The 13,268-nt window shown below is 36.9% G+C and overlaps 1 protein-coding gene across 1 annotated transcript; it reads right to left on the bottom strand.

Moving 5' to 3' along the window:
* Positions 1-1,630: 1,630 nt before the first annotated feature.
* On the bottom strand, positions 1,631-2,599 carry LOC138847652 (olfactory receptor 10D3-like). Its single transcript, XM_070067027.1, has one exon. It carries the CDS (start codon positions 2,567-2,569, stop codon positions 1,631-1,633), a length of 939 nt encoding a protein of 312 aa, XP_069923128.1. The 5' UTR covers positions 2,570-2,599.
* Between the last annotated feature and the right edge of the window lie 10,669 nt (positions 2,600-13,268).

Here is a 13,268-nt window from a genome sequence, read left to right as displayed (position 1 = left end):
CCCAGTATCATCACTATTTTTCTATACGCAGTTCCTTAACCTACATGTGTCTCAATTCTTTCATATGTAATCAAGAACAATAATTGACTACGTAATCCCAGTGCTGTTCAGATTGCTTTAATTAATAAATGTAAAATAATGAACAGTAAATGACATAAGGAAAGTAAGCTATATCAGCAACTATCATTAGATGAAACTTGTAATTCTTCAGTACTTCTTATAAGGCAGTATACTGTATGTAAGGCTGAGTTTATAGATTCAGACAGCCTAAGTGCAAATACTTCTCCCTTAATTTCTTCATCTATAAAAGGAAAAAATAATATAAACCTCCTCAGATTTTATGAGTTAATTCAGTCAGTATGTCCAAAGCACTTAGAACACTATAGCATGACAAGTAAGCAGATTTTAAATGGTATCGATTAGTCTATGTAGGTGATTAGATGAATATAAACAGATGAGGCATTGGCCTGAAGCTCACTTGATTAAATGTCAAAGTTTAAGTGTTGAAAGATTCAAAAAATGAATAATAAATATTGATAGTGCTTTAATTTTAGTTAATTATAGATATATGAGATGTTCAAGAATGGAGTATACCTGCAGTGGATAGAAAATGCTGGCAGGACCATCTTTGTGGCATAGCAGGTAAAACTGCCACTTGTGAGGCCAGTATCCCATATGGACATTGGTTATGTCCTAGTTGCTTCCTATTCACTTCCTATTCAGCTCACTTCAAATGGACTGAGAAAAGCAATGGGGAAAGATCCAGGTATCTGGGCCCCTGCCACCCATGTGGGAGACCCAGATGGAGCTCCAGGCTCCTGGCTTTGATTTGTCTCAGTCCTAGTCAATGTGTTTGTAACTCTAACTTTTGAATAAATATGTAAATATTTAACAACAAGATAGGAAATGTCGCCTAAAAAAGTCTTTCTTCTGCAAATTTACAAAATCAATCCTCTAATTCTATACAAATAAATTAATGGCCATATCCTCATTTGAGACACAAAAAATGAAATCCAACACCAGATTTCTCTGAAAGCCAAAGCTGTGATAAAGCTCCAAAATGAATTAAATTTTAACAGGAAGATGTGGTTAAAACCAAACAACTTACAAATCGAGTGCAAATTTAGATTTTCCAAACTGCATTATGCTACTTTCAAATTCCATGCCCCGTTCAGTCTAAAACCTAGCTTTGCTGAATGCCTGGAGAGATACTATAGTAGCATAAAGGAAGGCATAAATTTTGGAAGGAAGGTGGAAAACAAGGAAAAAAAAGGAAGTGCGGGAAGGGGGAAAGGAGGAAAGAGAGAGGGAGGGAGAGAATACAGCTCACTGCCTCTAGAAATTTGCAGCTTTATGATAATTGATCAAACAAGGATCCAACAAATATAGACTACGTGAAGCAGAAATACAGAAAGTCAAAGCTGTGTTGTTTTGAAAAATTAAAAAAAAAGAAAAGGAGGGGTTAGTATGAAAGAACTTCTCTGAAGGGATAAATTAGTGGCTCAGTTCTCCCGACCCCTTCACACAACAAATAGGAATCCCAACAAATGCCCAGTGGAAATTTTGCTCAACTAATATTTGGCAACACTCCTGTTGTAGGATCCCAAATGATCTCAGACAGGAATTGTCCCTAAACCTTTACACGAGAAGTATGGTCCCCTGGAGCGAACACCTTCTTCAGAGCTAATTTCACATCCTTATTTCTCAAGGTATAAATCAGAGGGTTGAGAGAAGGAGTGACAATATTGTTTAACACCTGAATGACAGAATCCAGCCAGGGGCTGGAAACAGGCCGGAGATAGATGAGCATCACAGGCCCATAGAACAAGAGGATTGAAATCAGGTGAGCACTGCAGGTGGAAAAGGCTCTGCGTCTGCCTGCCGAGGAGCTAATTTTCAGTATCGAAAGGAGGATGTGACTGTAGGAAATCAGGATAAGGAAGAAGCAGGTCAGAGTCACAACATCCACATTAGTAAAACTCACTATCTGTGCAAGAGAAGCATCTGCACAGGCCAGGGGCAGCACCACTGGAATGTCACAGAAAAAACTGTTCACCTCACAGGGGCCGCAGTAGGGCAGCCGAAAGACGAGGAAGGTGAGGACACTTCCATGGAGACAGCCCCCCAGCCAAGTGCCCACCGTCAGGCCAGTACACAGCCTGGGGCTCATGATGACTGGGTATCTCAAGGGGTGACAAATGGCCACAAAGCGGTCATAGGCCATCACCGTGTAGAGGAAGCACTCAGTGCCACCCAGGGTGTGGTAAAAGAAAAGCTGGGAGGCACAGCCTTGGAAGGAGATGGTGCGGCTTTGCCCCGTTAGGTAGAGCATCATTTTAGGAGAACTCACTGAAGGGAAAAATACATCAAACACTGACAAGTTCCCCAGGAAGATATACATGGGGGTGTGGAGTTTGGAGGAAGCAAGAATAGTGAAAAAGATGAGTAGGTTTCCCAGTAGGGTGAAGAGGTAGAAGGCCAGAAACAGGACAAAGAGCAGGTTCTCCAGCCCTCCAGTGTTGGGAATTCCCAACAGGATGAACTCTGTCACGGAGCTCTGGTTCCTCATGTTTATGCATCAGGCTCTCCTGGAAAAGAAAAGCAATAATCACAGTGTAAATCCACAAGAAACCGAGAGTAGCTTCCTAATGCAGAGATTACTGTCTAAGGTCGTGACTGCAAGCAACAGAATGACAAGGACACCCGTAAGAAATCTGGCCTGGTGCTGACTGATCTCTCGCATTCGGCCTTCATGTGACCCAAGAAGAAGCAGAATAATCGGTCTTTCTAGTTGGCAGAACTCTTTAATCCTTGTTACCAGATTTCTGCGGTTGCTCCTAATCTTGTTCATTAACAAGGAAACAGGCATATTTCAGAACCATCTTCTCCATCACCACATGGCCAATTCATTTTAATATCAGCCATGTCATATTGTGTTTGCAAATAAGGCAACTACACAGATAGATGCATATAAGTGCCATGCACTTATGTATTTTTACATTTAAGAATATTTTCCATTATTCAACATTTAAATGAGGAAAGCACATAATTCATATTTATAACGTCCTCACACACATACAGCAGTTAGAGTGTGTAGAGGAAAGTATTACATGGGACATGGAAATAACCACTGTATTGCAGTACAAATAATTTCTACTCAGCTAGATCTCACAAAGGTAAAATCCAATAGCATTAATACCATCTGCCTTTATTAATTAAATCAGTTCTAGTTAAACCTTGATAATTCTTAGTTATATTTTTGAAGCCCCAATTTTTCCTTCTATTTGCACCCCATTTATGCTAGTCCTCAATATGTTGCTACTGTATATAAGTAATTTCCCTCAGCTGTCCTCAACATTTGTTCTGAGGAAATACTGATGATCTATTCACACTACTATCATTTATTAGATTGTTGATCTCTTATCATTTCCTGCATATTTCAATTTTTACAAAAATAAAGACATGCCATAGATAAAAATCTCAATACTTGTAATTATTGGCAAGAATGAAGAGGGAAAAGAAGCAGGAGCTCTCCAGACCATTGCTGTAATTAATCCGTAGAGCTGGGTCGTATGTAAAGCTGACCCACTCATAAAGTTTCACCAGATCGAGATCACAGCAAAAATATAGACAGGAAGACAAAAAGATTCATTTTCAACCCAAAACATCATTTGAACATAAAGTTCAGCCTATGGTAATCAATTTAATCATGCAAACATTAATTTTCTATTTGCCTGCTGTAAATATAAAGATGAATAAAATAGAGAACTACCCCTTGAAGAACTCGTTTTTGTTAATAGAAAACTGACTTCCAAACCTGATCTGACCCTACCATTAGCTTCCTCTGGTATCTAAAGCAATTAAATTTCTTTGAGCTTCATCTCCTTCAAAAGAAAAATGGATAATAACATATTACGACACATTTAGTGTTAACCAAAATTAACTTTCAAAATGTATACAAAATAATTTACTCAGTATTTAGCACTTGGTTGCAAACATGTAATAAAGTTGATTTAACGGCTAAGCCTCATGTTAGAGTGAGGAAAGAGTGATAATATAGAAACAACAAAAATATTGCAGATACAATGAATATAGAAATAGACTTTTCCAGAGCTGGAACATTTGAAAAAGCAGAAAAATATTTAAGAAAATATTAGTTTTTCTTTTTTTCTGATTTAAAATAATGTGTTATGTATATATGTGCTGACAGAATTAAAAGATAATTTTGCATTCTAGAAAAGCACAAGCTCTTGGATCTGGACCTTCTTGTTTCTAGCTGAGTAACTAAATTTGCACTGCTGAAGAGCATAGGTGTGCTCTAAACTTGTCTCTCGACAAATTACCTTAAGATACATTTACAAAATCGTTTTGCAGTCAATACTCAATACATTATCCCCATCCAAACTTGTTGTCAACAGAGGATCTGACATCAATCCCAGGAAGGAAAAACCTGAGAGGCATCACCTAATCATAAGGAGAATCTTTTGAAAACGGACTGAATTTCCTCCTCAGCTCTTCAAGTGGAACCCATATAGGACCATCGCTCAAGGAAACACAAGAAGGAATTATCCTACAAAGCAGAGTAAACTAGATGTTTTCTCCAAACTCTAAATTGTAAAAGTTATTATTAGCTTTGTATTTATTTTTAGTGTTACTATCACTACCCGTTCTGATATTTGCATTTATCCTTCAGCTTCAATGGCAGAATGAACACATCTATGCCTCTATGCCTACTAATAGATGTACTTGTATTGATAAGAAGAAATGAAGGATGGGACTAATTTCTAGTTTTTGTATGCCAAGTGCAAAATAGGATGGCCAAGGAAAAATCTGACTGTGTTTAAACACATACTTTTCCCTTACAAGCCATTCTCCACCCACATACACACAGACATATACACATACCAATACTTCTCTCCTTCATTTCATTCTCCATGATGGCTTACAAATAAATTGTTAGATTCAGAAATATGTGCAAATTATCTCAAGTTCAATGATTTGCTTCCTTCAGTTTGATGAGCAGGAGAAATTACTCAGAGTACCTAGAAAGTGTAATTGGGCAGTGGGAGAGAAAAGGAAGAACAGTACAAACCAAACAGGAGATAGAAGGCAATAGAAGGCAAGATTTCGTTTCTTAACAGCTGATGCAAAACACATCTAAATTGGGTAAAGAAATTGCCATCTAAAGCTTATTGGCAAGAATATGATCCTAAAACCAAAACTCTTCTTGCATAAGGTACCAGAGCATAGAGAAAAGATATCTCACCTTCCTTTCTTGAACCCAGGACATAAATTCCACACTAATAGCCTTGCTATCAATCTGGTCCTGAAACTCTGAATTTATAATGTTTTCAAATTAGAGAGTACTGACAGACCTGGTTTCTTTTAATATAATATCCCCAGTGGCTCAATCCCCAGATTCCAGAAGCATGAAGGAGCAAATAGAGTAATTAGAGGATTTCCTCTCTTTCCTCATATCCTCTCCTATTCCCAACCTCATTGTCTCATGTGACATATTCACTATGAAAGTACCATCACAAGTTTATAAACTTGTAGGATAAATATTCCAAAAAGAAAAGGTACAGATTTCATTTACCTTAACATAACCAGTGTTGAAATTTTATGGTGTATTTTTCCAGTGATTCCAATGTATGCTTATGGTATATTTTCAATTTTCTACAGTCATACTACACATGTAGTTTTGCATACTTTCTTTTAATTTACAATTTAATCACAATATTTTCAATGTCACTCAATTGTTACAACTATCATTTTAACAGCAGTATTTGTTCTACGCATCAGACATCATTTAACCATATTCATTTTTCTGGATGGTTAACATTTTTAGCAGCCTTTTAATAGTTCTCAAAAACAGTAGATGATGATGACAATAGATGGATAGACAGATACAAATCAACATATATTGCTCTATGATGAAACTCTCAGCTAACATAATTGTTCATATTTGAGACTTTGCAAAGTTCACCTAAATAGAAACACCACTAAATAAATGAATATTGCAGTTTTGAATAGTGTTGTCCATTTTTTTGCTTTGTTAGTGAGGTGCCAGTGAGCTGTGGCCTGCCCAGAGTCACTACATTTTGTCCCTAAGTGTCCTCTGTTTTTTTCTAACCAGTCGCGCAACTACTATCTACTCAAAAACTAATCTTACAAGAATTTTATCTGTAAGATTTGTTTACATTAACTGCTGGGAAACTCCTGAGATAAGTGTAACCTTGCTAGCTCCAGCTTTTGTAACATATGCTTGGCTTTGTAATTAACTTTTTATTTTTTGACAGGCAGAGTGGACAGTGAGAGAGAGAGACAGAGAGAAAGGTCTTCCTTTTGCCGTTGGTTCACCCTCCAATGTCCACCGCGGCCAGCACGCTGCAGCCGGCGCACCGCGCTGATCCGAAGGCAGGAGACAGGTGCTTCTCCTGGTCTTCCATGCGGGTGAAGGGCCCAAGCACTTGGGCCATCCTCCACTGCACTCCCAGGCCATAGCAGAGAGCTGGCCTGGAAGAGGGGCAACTGGGATAGAATCTGGCGCCCTGACCCAGGACTAGAACCCGGTGTGCCGGCGCCGCAGGCGGAGGATTAGCCTGTTGAGCAGCGGCACCAGCCTGTAATTAACTTCTGACAAGACTTGGTTTCTGCCTTTATATGCTTACCCCTGAGCTCAGTCGGGGCTGCGTGATTTGGAGAGCACATGCCTCTGTGCAGCTGCCGGCTTTCAGAAATAGCCTCCATAATTCAGCCCTGAGACTTTGGCCTCTTCTGTAACTCACTGCTTTGAATACAACATGAGCAACAGTGCTTCTGAAGGCAAACAAGGACCAGCATTATGTATTAATAAATGTGAATCTTAAATATTTTTTCATAATCAGTTGGCAGCAAACTATTTTTTTTTTGCAGTTTGGAAAAAGCCTTTATAGCAGACCAAGTGTTTACAACTTTTTAAAAGTGAATGTGTTGTACAATTTGTGTCTATTGTGTTTTACAACTACTTCAAAGCAATTTAGTGTTTCCTTTAAATTTGTATTTTCTACAGCACTTTGAGCATGATAATCACTGTTTTGCCAACTTATTTTCTTTTTTTTTTTTTTGATATTCAAAAGTAGGGGTGGGAATTTGGTGCAGCAGTTAAGATATCACTTGGGATGCCTTGTACACTATGTTAGAGTGCCTTGTTCAAGCACCAGTTTCTTCCCTTCCAATCCAGCTTCCTGCCAATGTGTACTCTGGAATGCAGCTCATGATGGCTCAAGTACTTGGGTCCCTGCCACATACACGGGTGACAAAATTAAGTTCCTGGCTCTTGGCTTTAAGCTGGCCCAGCCCAGGTGTTGGGAGCATTTGAAAAGTGAAACAAAATGTAAGATCTCTCTCTCTCCCTCTCTCTCTCTCCTCCCTCCCTCTCCCCTTTCAAATAAACTGAAAAAAAAAGAAAATTCAAATACCAGAATTCAACCAAAAAGACCCTCTCCAAGGCATATCACAGTAAAATTACCAAAGTTAAAGACAAAGAGACAGTCATAAAAGGAGTGAGAGAAAACCTTCAAGTTACACACAAAGGGAAACTTAACTGGGTTAACAGCTGACATCTCAGTAGAAACTCAACAAGCCAGAAGAGAGTGGCATGATGTAGTCAGGGTTGTGAAAGACAAAAAAATTTCAATCAAGGGTATTATATCCTGGGGGCCCACGGTGTAGCCTAGGGGGTAAAGCTGCCGCCTGCTGTGCCAACATCCCGTACCGGCACCTTTTCAAGTCCTGCTCCACTTCCAATCCAGCTCTCTGCTATGGCCTGGGAAAGCAGTAGAAGATGGCCCGAGTCCTTGGGCCCCTGCACCCATGTGAGAGACCAGGAAGAAGCTCCAGGCTCCTGGCTTCTGGCTTCGGATCAGCACAACTCCAGCTGTTGCAGCCATTTGGGGAGTGAACCAGCAGATGGAGGACTTCTTTCTCTCTCCCTCTGCCTCTCCTTCTCTCTCTATGTAACTCTGACTTTCAAATAAATAAATAAATCTTTAAAAAAGAGCATTATATCCAGAAAAACTGTGAAATAAATTATTTCTCAGAGCGGCAAAAACTGAAAGAATTCATCACTGCTGGTACAGCCTTACAAAAAAACTTGAAGGAAGCCCTACACTAGAAGCCAAATTCACTAACAGAGCAGATATAATCACTAAAAAAATCAACAAAATGACAGGAGTTAGTTCTTATCTATTAACATTAACCTTGAATGTGAATGGGTTAAAGTCACCAGTTAAAAGATATGGTTGCCCAAATGGAAAGAAAAACAAGACCCAGTGAAATGCTGACCACAACTAACTCACTTCACAGGTACAGATACATAGACTGAAAGTGAGGGGTTGGAGAATGATATATCATGCAAATGAAAACAAAAAACCAGCTGAAGTAGTTATACTTTATATATAAGATAAAATAGATTATAAATCAAAAACTAGAAGAGACAAAGAAGGACATTGTGTCTTGACTAGAAGATCAAGTCAACAAAATATAAAAATTCTAAAATATATCAACACAAGATCACCCAGGTATATGAAGCAAGTGTTATTAGACCTAAGAGAGAGAGAGAGATTCCAACAGATTTAATAGCGGAGGACTTCAGCATCCTACTTTCATCAATTGATAGATCATCCAGGAAGAAAATCAACAGAATCATCAGAGTTGAAACATACAGTATCACAAGTGGTCCTAACAGACATTTACAGAACATTTCATCCAAAAGCTACAGAAAATGCATTCTTCTCATTAGTACCTGAACATTTTCTAGGATAGACCATATATTAGGCCACAAATAAAGTCAGTAAATTTAAAAAAAATGGAAATTATATCACATATCTTCTTACACCACAAAGGAATACAATTAGAAACCAGCAAGAACAATAGAAAAATTACAAATACTTAGAAATGGAACAGCATGCTCCTGAATGACCAATATGTCATTGAAGAAATCAAAAAGTGAATAAAAATTTTTTCTTGGAAAATTAAAAATGAAAACACAACATACCAAATCCTGTGGGATACAGCAAAAGCAGTATTAAGAAGGAAGTTTATAGATTATGTGCTTATACTAAAAAAAGAGATCTCAAATAAGCAATCTAATGACACATCTCAAAGACTTACTAAGACAAGAACAAATCAAACCAAAAATTTAAAGGAGAATAAAAATCAAGGCAGAAATGAACAAAATTTATTATATATATATAATTTTATTATTTATTACATATATACATATATATTAATTTCCTATATATTATATATAAGTCAATGAAATTAGAAGCTGTTTTTGAAAAGATTAAATAATATAGACAAATCTTTAGACAGACTACCAAAGGGAAGAAAACAGCAAACACTCAAATAAATGCAATTAGAAATGAAAAAGAGATGCTATGACTAATACCACAGAAATACTAAAGATCATAAGAAACTACAATAAGCAGCTATACACTCACAAGTTGGGAAATTTTAAATAAGTAGACTAATTACTGGATACATGCAAACTACCAAAATTAAATCAGGAAGATAGAGAAAATATAAACAGATCCACAACAAGCAACAAGAGTGAAGCAGTAACTGAAAACCTCCATCAAGGAAGAGTCCAGGAGCTAATGGCTTTCTACCTGAATTCTACAAGATATATAAACAGGAACTAACTCCAATACTCTTCAAACTGTTCCAAAATGTGGAAAAGGATGAATCTCTACCAAACTCTTTTTATGAGGCCAACGTTACTCTGAGATCAAAATAAAAGACATAACACAAAAGGAAAATTACAGAACGATATACTTGATGAACATTGATCCAAAATTTCTCAAGAAAATATTACCAAACTGAGTCTAACACTGCATGAAAATTATCATATATCACATTCAAGTGAGATTTATATCAGGCAATCATGGTTCAGCACTTGTAAATCAATGAATATTAAAATCACATTAACAGAATAAATGACAAAATGATAATCTCGATAAATGGAAAAAAAGCATTTGATAAGATTTAACATCTGTTCATGATTCAAAAAAGAAAACTTTCCACAAATTAAGTATAGAATAACAGACCTAAAAAATTATAAAGTCTATATAGCACAATATCATACTGAACTAAGAAAAGCTGAAATCTATTACCCCCAGATGGATGAAGTTCAAATTAAAAAACAAAGGATGTTCGGTATGGTTAATTATTTTTTATCAACTATCATTATTATTATCAATTTAATGATAATTTATCAATTATGATTATCAATTGTGATAAATATGTCATAATAATATGAGATATAATCATAGGGGAAGGTAGGTATACCATATGTGACAACTCTTTGTACTACATGACTATTTTTCTATGAATCTAACTATTCTGAAATAAATACCTAAAAAATTGAAAAAGCTACAAGAATGAATGACTTTGGGTTGTATGATGTAAGATGGATATACAAAAATCAATTGTCTTTCTATGAATTTTCAATGCATAAACACAAATTCAAATTTTAAAACTACCATTTAAAATAGCATCAAAATGGTAAATAGTGATAAATCTGACAAACTATCCTGGATCTGAACAATGAAACTACACAGCAGTGTTAAGAGAAACAAGAGGTTTGCAGTAGCCATGTATCAGACATAATATTGTTAAGATGTCAATTCTCCCCTAATTGTTCTAGAGAATCAATGCATTTCTTATCAAAATTCCAGCAGATTTTTATAAAAATTAATAAGCTGATTCTAAAATATATGGAAATGCGAAAGACTTTGTATAGCACAAATAATTGTGAAAAATACTCGTGTCAGAAAAACTGCTCACTGGCAGCACAGGCCCCGTGATGAATCTATGTCGTAAACACCAGCGCCCAGAGCTCTACCCTTCTACAGTGTTGGTTAGGGAATCAACACAAGTCACAGAATTTGTGGTGGTCTCGGCTGTGTCTTTTCCACATGCCAGGGATTATCAGTGCAGAATTCTTCATGATGTTGGAAGTTGGCACACAGGGTTCTAGTCCCGGTCTAGTCTTCCAGGCCAGCTCTCTGCTGTGGCCAGGGAGTGCAGTGGAGGATGGCCCAAGTACTTGGGCCCTGCACCCCATGGGAGAACAAGATAAGTACCTGGCTCCTGCCATCGGATCAGTGCAGTTGGCCGCGGCGGCCATTGGAAGGTGAACCAACGGCAAAGGAAGACCTTTCTCTCTCTCTCACTGTCCACTATGCCTGTCAAAAAAATTTTTTTCACATTATAGTAAAAAGGCTTATAACCCAAGAAAATAAAATGGAAGATAATAACATTCATAAGGATTTGAAGAAGAAAGTTAGATAGAAGTTTAAGCATCTATTTGATAAGGAAATTTTGAAGTATATTAACCAGAGCTCAGTTGAAAATGTTTTATTAGATAATCTTTCTAGATAGCATTGTGATCTTACATTGAATAATTATGTATAACCAATACCAGAAATAGATTAATGTGGTAGGTTAATTGCCAGAAATGTTGATTTAGGGGGCTTCAGCTCTTCAAAATCCCAAGTTATGTTCTCCATACACAGGTGACACAAAAGCTTCTATTAGCTACAACTATTTTCTTTCTCCAAAACTAATGATGATTTGGGTTTCTGCTGCCTTAGACTAGTTTTTTTTCCGTAATTTTAAAATGCCTTTTCCTGATAGCTAAGACATATATTAATTCTGAAAGAATCGTACACCACATCTCTTTAACTGTATGAATTCAAGGTAAAGAACATTCAGATAAAATGTAAATATGTTTTAAATTAAGAGGCTAGAAATTCTGAGAAAAGGAAATCTCTGAACCAGATACAGTGAGGTTGCATCCATTGTTGGCTAGGAATTTGCCCACAGGACAAGTCTGCCAAACCACAGAGGGACAAAGTTTAATGAGTATGACGATTACCTAGAAGAAATGATACACATTATCCCTGGAGCACCGAAGACCCAGGGCTCCTTTTGCTGACTTAGCACAATTACTAGAAAGTTAAAGATTCATCAAGGGCCCTGTGAACTCATAAGAGAATTGTCTCCTCTGGGATGGACATCTATTTTTTTCTACTTTTAGACTCAGAAAATAAATCAGAAAAAAAATCATTCTTCACACAAAGAATTTTGAAACCCAGCAAGCCATAGTTACTTATTTTGGAAATTAATTTTGAGCTAAATAATACAGCTTGTAGAATGATGACCTAGAAAATAAAGAAACAACTTTCACAGCTGCATTTGCATAAACTTTAGAATATTTAAGACAATGTTGAAACACTAACCTCTTCCTGAGGACCCTGAGTAGCAAAACAAATTAAAGCTCTATTTGAAGAGTTTGTTTCTACAGAGTTTTCTTCTTGATTTCTTCTTTGAACCAAAACGAATTGCACTATTCATTATAGACATAGCGTTTTGTCGAAAACCTAGTTGTAAAATTGGTAAGTAGCAAAAATTTGTAAAACCTCAGCAACATGTTGAACATGTTGGGGGAATCACAATGTGTTTGCATTTATTATGTGTTTCCTCATTCTTCTTCATATTTGACTAAGATTGCCTTAGTCATGACATATGGATTCAACTTTGCATAGTTTTGTAAAGGTCTCAAACTTCTATAAAATCATAAATTAATATAATGATTTCTCTGGAAGCCTTAGCATTACAACTTTCAGTTGCAACTCAGTTCCAGTTCAGCTTAACAGTGGAAAAGTCTGCTCTATCAGAGATCCAGAAGTGAAGATGTGCTGCAGCTGTGACTGTAAACATTGCATCTTTGCTTAGTCCTCTTTACTAAACAGGCAGATTTAATCCTCCTTGGCATATCTGAGATGATCGTATTTAGATGGTTTAAAATCATAGAATAAATAATAAAAATTAATAAATATAAATGGGTATAGGTTAAGAGGAAGGGAACAGTAATCTGACCATTCATGCATTCATTGCGGCTCAGATTTTGATATGACTAGGAAGGTATGGTATAGGGTACGGCAAAGAATGGGAGACAGACCGTGAAAGGGGATAGCCTGATGCAGTGATCATGCCTTGATGCTTGTGCTACTGATCAGTGGACTTCGGAAATGCACTTTTCTCTCAGCTTTCCATTATGAAAATGAATTGTTTTAGAAACTTGCATTTGTAACAAAAAGTCTCTGATGATCAAAGACACTGAGTCTGCCTCCTCAGAAGTGTGTGTGTGTGTGTGTGTGTGTGTCCGTGTGGGGGGGGGGGAGGGAGAATATATGTATGGAAAACAGAAAGCAGTACTGGAA

Source organism: Oryctolagus cuniculus, chromosome 1 (genome assembly GCF_964237555.1).
Source record: "Oryctolagus cuniculus chromosome 1, mOryCun1.1, whole genome shotgun sequence".
Classification (NCBI taxonomy): Eukaryota; Metazoa; Chordata; class Mammalia; order Lagomorpha; family Leporidae; genus Oryctolagus; species Oryctolagus cuniculus.
Note: the sequence above shows the minus strand (reverse complement) of the source record. Positions and strands in the feature narration are given on the sequence as shown.

Coding starts and splice junctions, on each gene's coding strand:
- LOC138847652 (XM_070067027.1), bottom strand. CDS start 2,569: ATGAGGAACCAGAGCTCCGTGACAGAGTTCATCCTGTTGGGAATTCCC.